Below are 15000 nucleotides of genomic sequence, written 5' to 3'. Positions count from 1 at the left end.
TCTAACTTTCTTACAATATATTTACACCAATGCAACCAATGCAATAACAGGTCAAATTGTGTTTTAACCCCGAGGGCGGTAAAAAGCCACTAACCAGTCTGTGTGTGGAACATTATTCACTGATAATGGGACTCATCAACAACCATGACATCATAGAAGTCTGTCTTAATTGTTCATGAATTGTTCGGAAACAAACAATATTAGCCATTCCAAAACACGTATTCCTCTGCACTTGTCTGTGTGTGGAACATTATTCACTGATAATGGGACTCATCAACAACCATGACATCATAGAAGTCTGTCTTAATTGTTCAGGAATTGTTCGGAAACAAACAATATTAGCCATTCCAAAACACGTACTGATAATGGGACTCATAAACAACCATGACATCATAGAAGTCAGTCTTAATTGTTCAGGAATTGTTCGGAAACAAACATGATTAGCCATTCCAAAACACGTATTCCTCTGCACCTGTCTGTGTGTGGAACATTATTCACTGATAATGGGACTCATCAACAACTATGACATCATAGAAGTCTGTCTTAATTGTTAATGAATTGTTCGGAAACAAACAATATTAGCCATTCCAAAACACGTATTCCTCTGCACTTGTCTGTGTGTGGAACATTATTCACTGATAATGGGACTCATGAACAACTATGACATCATAGAAGTCTGTCTTAATTGTTCAGGAATTGTTCGGAAACAAACATGATTAGCCATTCCGAAACACAAAGACATGTGCACTATTCTAGGCGGCTTTCTATCCTAGACCCTTGTGTGTGTGTCATCATGAAAAGCGAAAGAAACCTAAAAATGTCATTGATTTTTCCAGAGAAACTGATGGTGTTTAAGATTACTCTGTCCGACGCCAAATATTGTTCTAATAAAATATTTACAGCTGCCCTACACAGGTTTGGCAATGACTTCCTCAACGCTACTGTTATGAGTGATGACTTTGCCAAGGATGTACTCGTCGATTCGTGACTTTTCCGCGAACAATGGTGCTACTCTGGGAACATTACGAGCTGGTGTCTGCTGGCATTTGTGTCCACAATTGTTCGTTTGCAGCGAGTGGAAATCGTGAATTAAAATGTCTCCACGATATTTGTTAGAATGAATGAATCGCCCTTTGTTCTTGTGCATGTTGTCTAATGGACGCGGATTTCGAAACGAGTTCGTTGCCCGCTTTAAAGAGAGATAATACCCACAGTGCGCGAGCGAACGAGCTTGGGTTATCTCTTCTCATAGAGATTTCGATCCGATTAAGGCTTGCAATATGCATGGACATTAAAATAAAAGTCAGGACAGTCTGGACGCCTGAGCGGTTTGATCGTTACTTTTACTATTTATTTCCTTAGAAAAAAGTGTTTTCGTGCACGTAGTATGTACCGTTTGGATGGAAAAACACTTAAAAACAGCGTTTACTCTAACACAGACACACACACAGGCACACACACACACACACACACACACATACACACACATACGCGCACACACACACACACTAACACACACATACACACACACACACACTATAACACCCACACACACACACACACACACACACATACACACAAACAAACACACACACATACATACACACACACACACACACACACACACACACACACACACACACACACATACACCCACATACACACTAACACACACACACACACACACATTCACCCGCCCTCCCACATCCTGATTTTGTGAGTGTGAAAAAATGCACTTCACACTGGTTACGCATAGTACGTACACTGTACATGTCAGCTGGTTGTCGCGACGCATGTCGCAATACAGAGTGAGCCTATTTGGCCAGTAACACGTTTTGGGTCTCATATACACCCAAAGATAACACACGATATAGGAACTATTAACGCTTTTTAATTTTTTTTTTACCTGTGCTCATCCATCTGTTGTAGCATTGCAATACGGGTTAGGAATCGCATGAGGTTAAAGGTTAACGCTCCTTCACCTTCCTACCTCTTTGCGACGTCCCTCTCGTAGCAAAACAGCAGAGAATCTCCAACCCAACTGCAGTCTGCAGATTTCTCTCGGAGTTGTCTACACCAATGAATTCTCGCCATAATAATAACTGTAGTTTACAGGTTTGACATTGACCACGTCCAAAAATCCGAACATCACACCAGTTTTCGGCCTGCCTTCACAAACTCTTCAGGCCCCGCCTCCGCCCCCCCCCCCCCCCCTCGCCCCACTATCCAACCCCCGACTTCCTCCCTCGCTTGCAACCTTCCTTCTTTTCCTATAATAAACGTGATAAAAAAAAGTCCCTCGCAACTGTAGATCACACATTTTGACTGTATCCATGTGAATGACTCGAAATCCTACACCAATCTTAACACCCACCCCTCTCTTTATATCTAAATCCTTTTGAAGTCCAAACACTTAAGAAAGAGAAAAGGCACGTGAATATTTAACGTGCTGCGACCACTGGAGGTCCCTGTCCAGTCCTGTCACTGGTTATTAGCCTGTGGGTCGGAAGTCAGGACGATGTCAAGCGGTGAAATGGACGTGATCTTCAGACACCCTAAAATGGGTGTGTGGGTGTGTGTGTGTGTGTGTGGGTGTGTGTGTGTGTGTGTGGGTGGGTGGGTGGGTGTGTGTGTGTGTGTGTGTGTGTGTGTGTGTGGGTGGGTGGGTGGGTGGGTGGGTAGGGGTGTGTGTGTGGGTGTGGGTGTGTGTGTGTGTGGGTGTGTGGGTGGGTGTGTGTGTGTGTGTGTGTGTGTGTATGTGTGTGTGTGTGTGCGTGCGTGTGTATGTGTGTGTCTGTGTGTGTGTTTGTTTGTACGCGTGTGTGTGTGTGCGTGTGTGTTTGTTTGTATGCGTGTGTGTGTGTGCGTGTGTGTTTGTTTGTATGCGTGTGTATGTGTGCGTGTGTGTTAAAAAAGAAAAGAAAACAAAACCATCCCGTGTGGCAGGGTAACAATTCCTAGTTGTCATGGTTTGGAGCTTCAAGTGAAAAGTTGATTGTCAAAATCAAAGCCTATCAGGCTGTTTGTGTGATCAGTGGAACAATCGCGGTTTTTGGATGCGTGTTTTCGTGGACGACGATTGTAAACATTAAGCTTAGAGACCCAATCAATGTTTCGATTTACCGCGATGAATCATGGTTAGTTTTCAACTGTACTATGTAATCGCAATATGCAGGAACAAAATATTTACATGCTTAAAACTTACTGAACAGTGTCCCAAATTCAAGAAAGCTGTTGCAAGGTATCAAACGTTAGAGACTGAGAGAACCGTAGTAGTGTGCTGAAACTGAGGCAAAATCGTGGTGAACAGCGATAATTTTGACAGTAAAGTTCGATTCAATCCGTAAGCTGTCTTTTTATGTTCAAGGGCCATAAACAAAATGGCAGACTGCTGACCGACAAAGTTATGTTGGGACACTGTTCTCGATAGCTTTTTGTATTATCCCATAGAAAGAAAAGGGACGCACATTTTAATTTTGAAGTCAAATGCTACAAGGATGACGTGATTGCTTCACACATTTTGTTTAAAGATAGGCGCCTCAAATTAGCAGTGTCAGACGTTTTTGCAATGCAAACAAAACAAAACTCAGAGGGACATCAATGGCGACACAGCGCATAAGGTTTCAAGATATAAACGTTTCTTTGCGAATTATTGTCTCTCAGAAACACGATGGGAAACCATGTTTTCATAATTTACTCGGATAATGATTTTTAACTGCATGAAACTTTGTAATGCTGCGTACGCCTCTGGCCTAAAATGTGTAGAACAAACATAGGCCGAGAGGCTCCGAAGATCATCATGCATAATCTTAGAATGCTGACTGTTTACCTTGTGCTTTGTGGAAAATGTCATGAAGGCTCAGGGACACTCGCAATGCTGCCCTAGTCCGTCTTGTTTAATGAGAAACGACACCGACTCAACAAACCAAGACGTCTCTCCTTGAACCTCTCTTCCAAACTGAAACTTCGGACTTCAAACGCGAAACAAAACGTCATGATGCGAATTATGGCATCACGTAAGAATTCTCCCACTTGTTCTGCATGTTTCCCTAGAAACTGGCACAGAATTTCAAGAACAAAGTCTGTCTCGGTGACTTTATTATAGCAGCAGTAGAACAAAAATGGTCATGTCCTCGCCAGGCTGCGCATGTATCGGTATCGTACATCATTAAGGTAACAATATGTCAAAAACAACTACATCTGAATTAAGAGAGCAGTCGGCACCCTCGATCTGCGTATTTGATATTCTTCAAAATATCTGTGTCTCCCTTGGCATGACTTGTTCCTTTTCTCTGCACTAACTGCCCTTCCCCTCTTCCAGGTCAACACAGCTCAGGTGGGAAAATGGATACAATTTGTATGTATTATGTCAATACAGCTCATGTTGCATCTCGGGTGGGAAAATGGAATAGTTGCTTCCAGCTCCAGTTTGTGCCTACACAGCAACCTAGATTTGCAGTGTTCTTTAAAAAAAAATGTCGGTTTATTTATAGACAAAACAAAACATGTGCATAACAAATACGCAGACTCAAGTGTGAATGCTCCGTTTTGACAATCATGTTGCGCTCCACAAACTAAACAACAAAGTTCTTGTACTTAAATCTTAAGTTTCGAACTACAGCTGTCTGCATTTGTTTTCGGATTTGTTAATGCCGTTGAAAGTTAGAGAAATAACTAATAACATTTTCTTCACGTATGTTAGCTGCCAACCTGCAGAAAACCACAATCCAAAACTGCGATGTTCTTGAAAGTTGCATAGACAACTAATCATAATCTCATTTGTATCATTTGTTTCAGCTGCCAACTTGCAGCAAACCAAGCGCTGTGTGTTCTTCGGTGTCGTTGACTCAAAGACCGGAGGAGCGCTGCGCATGTCCGGAAGGAAAAGCCTGTAATGCAAGCTTCCGGGTGTCGGACGGTCTGCGGTGAGTACATGAATGTTATCTCTTTGAACACGTCCTACTTCACCCTTCAGAATCTAGGTCTCTTGTTATCTTTTTGTGTGCCAATCTTCAATCGAATGAATGAAGAAGAGGGACACAGATTGAATCAAGTGAACAAACAGTTCTCGTTTGATATGTCCAACGCTGGAACGATTATTATCAGTTTCAGACACATCGGTTGGACTCAGATAAAGAAATCAGAGAGACATAGGACTGAATGAAGACAATGGATTTTCTCGTGTGGTAAATCTAACATTGGGACGAATAACTTCAATCGAAAGAGCAAGTTTAAAATTACGTATAACATCAAATACTAAGAGATATTTAGATTTAAATTAAATAAACGAAAAACATGAAATGTGATGTGGAGGTTTGAAGCAAACGAATTGCATTTATTCCTTTGATATATATCAAACGAGTACTTTCAATCGGAAGAGTAGGTAAGTAAAACATCAAATACTCAGAGAAACATAGATTTGAGTCCAAGTGAACTAATATAAGACATATAAGTTTGAATCCAACGAATGAACCTTTTTCTGTTGATATATCTAACGATGGAGCGAGTTGTATTAGTCGAAAGGGTAAGCTAAGAGAAAGAAAAACATGTTTTCTTTTATATTTTTGTTTGTATTAGACAATATCGGATACCGAAGGAGGTATAACACCCAAGCTTTTCTCACAACTTGTACTTTCAGTAAAAGTAGAGTTTTAACAAGAGGCGAAGCCTTCAAGGCTCACGTAAGAAATCGACAAACAGTAACACAAACTCAATCACTCCGTCACACATACACACACACACACACACACACACACACACACACACACACACACACACACACACACACACACACACACACACACACACACACACACAGTAAGCATAGGTGAAACTATGCAAGAAAGCGAGACCCTGGATCTGCCAAGAAGTCTCGGCCCGCTCACAATAACAATGACCGAGACTTTCAGTAATTCCTTTGCGTGACGTCTAACCCTCTTACGTCATAATGTGACGTCTTCAAATAGTTTCTATCACACACGTCGAACACTTTTGACCGAGACTGACGTAATCCATAGACTCGGAAATGTTAAAGTTTCTACCACAGACATACACACATACATACGCACGCACAGACAGACAAAGTTTATCATCGCATAGGCTACACTTACGTGGAGCCAAAAATCCCGTTCCTCTCTGTTTGTCTGTGTGTCTGTGTGTCTGTGATCATCATCATCTGAAACGTATGTATACTAGTGTTTGTATTTAAACTTTGCTTCCTTTAGTGTGTGTGTGTGTGTGTGTGTGTGTGTGTGTGTGTGTGTGTGTGTGTGTGTGTGTGTGTGTTCTTGTCAAGGACAGATTGTAAGTAAAGGCCCAACCCTGAATATTAATCCTTGTTTAAGCTCAGTTCAGTTCTGTTCAGTTGAGTTCTCTCTGTCTCTGTCTCTGTCTCTGTCTGTCTGTTTCTCTCTCTCTCTCTCTCTCTCTCTCTCTCTCTCTCTCTCTCTCTCTCTCTCTCTCTCTCTCTCTCTCTCTCTCTCTCTCTCTCTCTCTCTCTCTCTCTCTCTCTCTCTCTCTCTCTCTCTCTTACAATTATAACATGGCAAAAGAGAAGAAGAAAAAACATACGGAATAATCCTCATTCCATATTAATTGGCAACGACATAATAGGGGCGGTAGGAGATCACAAAGTTTGGGGAGTAAATATCGATAATAATTAGTCCCGTTCCTCTCTGTTTGTCTGTGTGTCTGTGTGTCTGTCATCATCATCATCTGAAACGTATGTATACTAGTGTTTGCATTTAAACTTTGCTTCCTTTAGTGTGTGTGTGTGTGTGTGTGTGTGTGTGTGTGTGTGTGTGTGTGTGTGTGTGTGTGTGTGTGTGTGTGTATGTGTGTGTGTGTGTGTGTGTGTGTGTGTGTGTTCTTGTCAAGGACAGATTGTAAGTAAAGGCCCAACCCTAAATATTAATCCTATTTAAGCTCAGTTCAGTTCTGTTCAGTTGAGTTCTCTCTGTCTCTGTCTCTGTTTCTGTCTCTGTCTCTCTCTCTCTCTCTCTCTCTCTCTCTCTCTCTCTCTCTCTCTCTCTCTCTCTCTCTCTCTCTTACAATTATAACATGGCAAAAGAGAAGAAGAAAAAACATACGGAATAATCCTCATTCCATATTAATTGGCAACGACACAATAGAGGCGGTAGGAGATCACAAAGTTTGGGGAGTAAATTAATATCGATAATAATTAGTCTTGGGCCCATAATGTTCGGTCGTTGTGTACACTACATTGGGGTGTGCACGTTAAAGATCCCACGATTGAAAAAAGGGTCTTTCCTGGCAAAATTGTATAGGCATAGATAAAAAATAAAATGTCCACCAAATACCCGTGTGACTTGGAATAATAGGCTGTGAAAAGTAAATATTCGCCGTAATGGCTTGAGATTTACTGGCCGATGTGAATGCGTGATATATTGTGTAAAAAATTCCATCTCACACGGCAGAAATTAATATGTAAAGCGCTTAGAGAACGTCAAGCGCTATATAAATCTCCCATATAAATAAATAAATAAAAACCATGTCAAGGAAAATATATCTGTTGAACAGAAGTAAACACTTTCTCGATCAACATTCAAGGTTATTATTATTAACGCATACCACCATTGTATAGTTTTCACAGACGAGCGCTGAAACTGATTTTATTGAAACAATCCAGTCTCGTACATGGTGACCCCAAAAAATGCAACCCACGAAAATGCCACTACTAAATCCTTTTTGCCCGTCTTTATTTTGTCATTTTTTTTTTCTTTCTTTCTTTTAACCTTTATTTGTTTCTTTCTTCTTGGTTTTTAACTTTCTTTCTGTTTAACTTTGTTACTTTCTTGACTTCTTATGCCCTTTCTTTCTTCCTATTTGTTTTTGTCTTTCATTTTCATTTTCCTTCCTTCTTTCCGTCCTTTTTTTCAGTCTTTCTTTCTTTCTCTCTTCCTTTCTTTAATTCTTTAATTCTTTGTCTGTTTCTTCCTGACTTAATAACTTACATGCTTACTTATCCTCTTTCTTTCTTGTTTTCTTCCCCCCCCCCCCCCCTGCCCTTTCTCCCATGCGTTGTGCACGTTGCGACATTTGGCACTGAAATCACACCAAAGGTCACACCGAGCTATCAACAGTATTTTCATCTTGAACTCTGCCCAGTTGTGTTCCGCGCGTCACTTCACCGGTAGAAGATCCGACCAACAAATTGAAAGTGTAACAGCTCTACGGGCGGTCACAAATGAGAAATCAATTGTCTGGGATGTAAATTAAACAAACTTCGTATTCGCTTTCTCGCTCTCGTTTACCCCTCGTTAACTTTTCGTCCCGGGGTCCCAGACCATAATGATCTCTAGCCGACACCGGAAGCCGGTTGCACAACGTCGCGTGTTGCACGCTGGGATTGGCTGCTTCGTCTTGGTTCAGGAGACCTATTGGATAACTAACCAAGATGCGTTGTATACCAGACGGAAATTTAGACTCCAACGGTGTTGTGCACGAGGAAGAGCCCAAATGAGTGGGAACCAGGCGCTGGTTCGGATTGATTGAACTTGAGATTTGTTTGATACTTCAACCAATCCAACCCGATGCTTTGGTTGCACCCATTTGGGTACCTCCTCGTGCATACATCCTCCGGAAGCCGAAATTACAAGCTCTGTGAAAAGACCAGAAATGTGGGTGTCTATAATTCTCATTACCAACAGATGTCTCCAGTGTTCGAAAGAGCGAGGAAAAAGGTTTACTGTCTGATCACAACAGTGTGAGTGACCTTTTTGTTCTTCACGCCAGCGTCTGTGGATTGAAAAACAAATCAAGTATATATTCAGATAAAGAAATGGGCTGGTAAAGCCAGAGGTGGCGGTACTGCTAAGAGTTGCAAAGCTTGCATAGTTTGGAGTTAGTGTGCATAAATGCAAATAAAAAGATATGGGGTCTTCAAGAGATTTATAGAGCCAACTAAAACATTAAAACATGCAATTTTACAACTAGCAGATTTAGCTATCCTCATTGTACTCGTAGTCTTTGAAAAGTAAGCCAAAAAGAAAGAAAAAAGAAAACTAAAGATAGTATCTTTCATAAATGAATCAGCTAAGCGAATAAATTACATTTATTTAATATTTGGCATGTATCAAACCTGGCAATACACGGAAGAGACGCGCATGTAAAAAATATGTTATCTTCACACGTGTGTATAACATGTAAATGAGTTCAAGGGGTCAGACTATAACCCCGACACATGCATAGCCTGGTGGTGACTTAGATGTTACTCTCCACTGCTCAAATGACGAAGTTACCGAGACAAACGTCATTCTTCAAACACTTTGTACTGAGCTTACACGTGGCACAAGTTATGTCGCTTTTGACATCAGAGATTTTTCTTTGGAAGAAAGATTCAAGAAGACTCAACTTCAGACAACAGCGCAAGGCGGGATGGAACATCTTTTTCTTTCTTTCTTTTTGCTTTCTGGGGCAACTGATTTTGTTTATAACCGAACACATTATTTTCAAAGTTCATCGAACGCAGAAGAAGAAGAAGAAAAGTTAATTGAGATTGTGTTCAAAGTAAACGGTCATAATGTCAACAAAGGCGACCTACTTCGCAGTACTTTTCAATGCGGATTAGGGATTGACAAGTGGAGTGAAAATGGTTTGATGTTTGAAAGTGACTTGATTCAATCCGACGGAGCTGTTTGTAATAAGTTTGGGGTAAAAGCCAGCGTGGCACAAAAGTACAGATTAACAAAATTCGACATGGCTTTCTGCGTGAAACCAGGTTAATTCGAGGTTAAAAAAAACCTTTTTCTCGCATTTCCATATTTAAAGAACTCGTGTAAAGCTGGCATCATACATACACCAAGCTTTGTAGTTTTCTCTATGTATCCACAACGTATGGATTAATCGGACTTGATGGTTAACTGACAGATCGATCGATGTCTCTTCTGACGTCAAGGTGCTTATATCGATAAGATAAGCCTTATCCACATTGACTCAGCCACTCCACAGTCACCAAAGTCACGTGTCTAAAGTAACCAATCACGGCCAAGAACACATGCTGACGTCAAAGCCAAGAGGAAGTCAAAATCTGTCCTTGAACTTGAAGTGCGTGGGAGTTAAACCCCTTGAAGTGAGAGATTGTCTCGAGTTCACTTTGAGAGGGCGACACACGAAAACGATTAAAGTCATGCAGAGGCATGTTTTCTTTAAACAGTTCGGCTCACAATCTCAGATCTGCTCGTGTTTTTAAAATTGGATAAGATACCCTCCACTTGGTCACATGCCAAAAATCAACTCTGTAAACTGTTGGGCTTTTTTGTGTGAATTTATTTTGTAAAAAAAACTTGTGGGTTTAAACAAATGAAATCATCAAAACAAAAATACAACTAACCACAGCAAGTAGTCAGCTTCTTCAATTTTGCTTTGCGACCAAGTGGAGGGAAGGTCTTCAGGGGCGGAGCAGTTAAGCTAGAGGGGGGGGGGGGGGGGTGGGGTTATAACCTGGAGTCCAGGGGTCGGTAGGTGGGGTAAAGGGGGGTCTGGGTGGCTTTGCCCCCCTGAAGCTGCACAATTTTAGCTATTTTATAAACAATTTTTTATAGTGTGTTTTTAAGGGAAATAAGTTAAAGTATTTTCCCACACTGGTGAGTACAATGTTAAATCTATAACACCGAATTGCTTGACTATGATGCCGTTCCGGTAAACTGCAATCATGGAATTCTACCAAAACTTCAACTTGGTAAGTACTCGTTTATGTGTTGAATTAATCGTCAACCGGGGCAAAGCAGTTCACTGAATTTAGTTAGAATGAAGACGTAAACCAAAACATAATGGAGAAGAAATGAAGGCATTGAACGTAGAATGTTCATCTTCATTAATCTCATGAGCGTGGTGTAAGGTTTAGTTTTGTTCTCATTCATTGCTGTCGTCTGCTCCGCCGAAAGAGGTTTTCATTCTGTTACGAGCTTGTAATGACAGCTACGTGGGCGGCGTGCCCAAGCAGGAGACTTCAGCACGAACACTTTTACACAGAACAATACACACGCAGCTTCCACCTTGTATGAATCTCGTTGAAAAGAACTGCATTAGCTAATCACAGTTTAAAATACCTTCCTTTCGGTGTAAACCATTTCGCCAGTCACCACAAATCTGGCCAGGCTGCTAAGCTTTCAACATGCTACGTTGAACCGCGAATTAATACACTGTTACGCCAAGCAAACGCTTAGACAAACAATAGTATGCAAGCAACAGTGTCCCTCTTTGTTGTGAGTCCTGGTACTCATTTCTGCTTCTCACTTTTTGTCTGCAGTCAAAATATGGGTCAGAAAAAATGTTTGTTCATAACATTGATGTGCGGTTGAATATAAGACAATGTACGTTACATTTAATTAAAACACCAAATGCTACACTTGAATTTCTAAATTGCTACACTTCAGTATTTACATGGGTTGGCAGCTCTCCTTATAAGAGAATCCTTTCTCTTAGGCACATGCCAGGGGCCGAGGTCTTGACGAATGCTTAGCGGCTTTAAGCTTATGCCCAGAGTCCACGAACAGCGTAACCTCAAAACATGCTGGTCATGATGCGTACGAAGTTTGCAACGTTCAGCGTAGCGCTACGGCAGCTACTCCCCTGTCGTAAGTCTGTGCGTAGAACACGCGTGTCGAAGAATCAAGGCTATTTACAACTATTTCTGAAGATATTTCAACGGTGCTGTTAAAACTAAATTCCCTAAAGAATCAACCTTTATGTTTTGTATTTTAACTCCTGCATACAAGAAAGAAAAAAACCCGCGATATTCACGTTCAAGGGACATAACTACATAACGGACTGTTCACGGAGAGAGTTGATTTAGGACACTGAGCTTATGTTTTAGGGTTTTACAACATTCAATCAAGAGAGAATCTTCTCTTCGTTAACCGTCATCATCTAACGCCTAAACGTGCCCGCTTTTCCCCGTGATGTTGGCCATACAAGACCGCAACACGACGAAAAACGAACACGTTGCACGTTTAGGTCCGGCCCTAACGTCATACGTTGCTCCACAAACGACTAATTATGCGTAGTGACCACCGAGTTACGGATTTGCGGAGCTACGAAATACGTAGGCTTTACGTGTTCGTAACATTGTGCGTAACCTCTTTCATTTGCGAAATCGACAAGACCTCGACTCCAGACGTCTTCAACCTGCCTCTTTCTGTACAAACTTGGATTTTTGTTTGTTTGCAGAATAATATTGTTAATCCCGAAGAATGACATGAGTGTCAGTTACGAAATTCATGAATGCATTCTCATTTTAAGAAAATGTCTACCTGGACGGATGCTCGTATTTTATGCAAATGCTTGTAAAGTTCAACGGTGATTTGCAACGTGGTTTAAACGAGAAGGGAGGTGTCTTTATAAAGCAAATCGATGAGCAATTGTCTGCTCTACCTACACAGAATCGTCACGGCATTCTCAACCGTGGCCTTGCTAAAACGACAACATTGACAGCAAATCCGGAAACTCTACCCACGCCGGTATAATTCCACATAGATCATGTTGCGGAAATATAATAGGTTGGCTCCAAGAAAAACCTCCACCTCTGTGCACTAAAGGATTTCGTCCACTTGGCGATTTATCATCGTTGCAAAAGTTGAAACGGCAACTACCTTTGTCAAAATTGTGCGCTGAAGAAACATCGAACGGAAGAGGCAGCGGTTCTGTTTGCTTGTTTGTTTGTTTTGTGTGTGAGTGTGTATGTGTGTGTGAGTGTGTGTGTGTGTGTGTGTGTGTGCGCATGCGTGCCTGCGTTCGTGCGCGCGCGCGTGCGTGCGTGCGTTTGTTTGTGTATGTGTGTGTGTGTGTTTGTGTGTGCGTGCGTGCATGCGTGCTTGCGTGCGTGCATGCGTGTGCGCGTGCGTGTGTGTGTGTGCGTGTGTGTGTGTGTGTGTTACGCCTGGCGATTCACAGCGGTCCTGCAAGTCACGGTGCACCGACTTGAGCGTAGAGCTGTGTTTACGGTCACGTCCAACAGTGGACGTGCTGCGTTTTCGACTTGAAATGGACGGCAGGGTTTTCCGGTTTGTTTGTGTGGTGGCTCAGTGGGGGCGTTGCGCCGTTGTCAGTGGCAACGCGACACCACCAATAACACCAGTGACAAGGATTTCGCATTCACCACCAGGTAGTTATGTCCAGAATCGCCCACATTTGCTTATTTCCCAGGTTGCAAAGCTATAGCGTGTATCTAAGTCAGTGAAGCACGCCCATAATTCTCATTATATCTGTCATCTGAGAGAGATGTTTCAGTAATCCCATAATCTCTCACGCGATCCACCAGAGCTCTTACCAGAGCCGTAAATGAATTCATTAATGTCCGCTAATCACAATAAAATAGTTCGGACAGCGGCCAGTTCCCCCCTGTCAGAACATCATGTATATTAAATGTGATTGGAATGAGGACTGTCACTGCTACCGAGGTTATGAATTGTCAAGGTCATTGAAATAGTACTGGTAGCGTGCATACTCAGTGTGTGCAGGTCATAGTCTGATTGTTTGTGTGTCACGTGACATTCGTGGACCAAGGACCAAGACTGCCGATGGAAAATGGGGGTAGCAGTGTAGACGGAAGGAAGTTAAAGCAAGAAGTAAGGGGAAAATAAATGAGCAGAAAAGTTAAGACAATTGTATAGACAGACAGGCGAGAGAGGGGGGGGGGGAGAGAGAGAGACAGAGAGAGACAGAGACAGAGAGAGAGACAGACAGAGAAACAGGCAGACAGACAGACAGACAGACAGACAGCCAGAGCCAGAGATAGTTAGACCAGTTACTGCCATGGCGAAAGGAGGAACAGGAACGTTGCTCTGTAATTAAATGACAGGAAAAGACAAGACACATTTTTTATTTCCGAGGGTTGTGGCCCAAGTCTAAGAGATAAGAGAGAGAGAGAGAGAGAGAGAGAGAGAGAGAGAGAGACAGACAGACAGACAGACAGACAGACAGACAGACAGACAGATAGACAGACAGACAGACAAGCAGACAGACATAGAGAGAAGACTCAGTAGAGAGAGTCAGAGACAGAGATCGAGACTTGTTGGCACCAGCAACTTGCATTAAATGACGCAACACCAACGCAACGGACATCGAAGCAAACTAGACGACGATGGAGAGCAGATTTGTTATTACATTTCCCCACTCACTGTTTTGACAAGAGATTTTCCTCCCAATTACCGAAGACGGGAAAGGGATTGAATCCTCCCCTTAACTCTTTGTGGGGTGGGGGACTTGTCGGTTAACCTTTTCACCACCGCTGCAATTTGGTTGCCCTGCGCTTCTGTTTGTTTGGTCGCCAGGCCGGGCAATTGTCTGTGAGAGACAAATTTGACGTGAGTTGGTGACAATAAGTGATTCGTTCTTCCAGGTTACCCGGGCCGGATGCAGTATGTCCACAGGGAAGATGACCTTCTACCAGGGAGTGTTGAATACTGGAGTGACCAAGAAAGATTAAAGAATTTTTTTTAAGTTGGTGTCTCGTGAGGCCTCTTTTGTCTTGTATTGTGAAGTTTGTGTGTAGTTGCTTTTTTAACTTGGTAGAATGTCGCTAACGGCAGGGATTCATTGTTCCAGTTTTCCCTGGTGGGACAGTAGAATGTCCACAGGGTAGTTGCATACTGAATTGGCCTGGGGGAAAAAGAGAAAACAAACCATGTTGAACTAGTGTGAAGCTTCTTTGGAAGTTCTGTTCACGTTGTGTGTTGTTGCGCTTTTAAATTTAGAGACTGCTGTTTAACTGAAGAGAATTATTCTTCCAATTTCCCGGGCGGAATGTATATCCACAGAGTAGATGCTTCTCTTTTCTTTCAGAAGATGTTTTATCCTAAATACGTGAGAGATACCACCCATGTCATAACTAAACCATACATTTACACGTGGGTATATCATGTAAAGAGGTCGTGTCAAACTAATTCCTTTGTTTGTTAGAGAACCCAGGCGGTCATACAAAACCGAGTCAGACTCGATTTTATTCTTTTTTGTTCTCAGCCTACTTTAAAAAAAAATTTT

General features: G+C 42.1%; 1 protein-coding gene across 1 annotated transcript in view; it reads left to right on the top strand.

The window, feature by feature from the left end:
* The window catches only part of LOC138983703 (uncharacterized), a 107024-nt gene that overhangs the window by 66077 nt on the left and 25947 nt on the right, over nucleotides 1–15000 (top strand). The window contains exon 2 of the mRNA XM_070357012.1: nucleotides 4798–4925. Coding sequence (XP_070213113.1) covers nucleotides 4798–4925 — 128 coding nt within the window. The remainder of the gene's footprint in view (nucleotides 1–4797; nucleotides 4926–15000) is intronic.

This window comes from Littorina saxatilis, linkage group LG13, assembly GCF_037325665.1.
Source record: "Littorina saxatilis isolate snail1 linkage group LG13, US_GU_Lsax_2.0, whole genome shotgun sequence".
NCBI lineage: Eukaryota > Metazoa > Mollusca > Gastropoda > Littorinimorpha > Littorinidae > Littorina > Littorina saxatilis.
The sequence above is the reverse complement of the archived record's forward strand: the minus strand, read 5'-3'. Positions and strand labels throughout refer to the sequence as shown.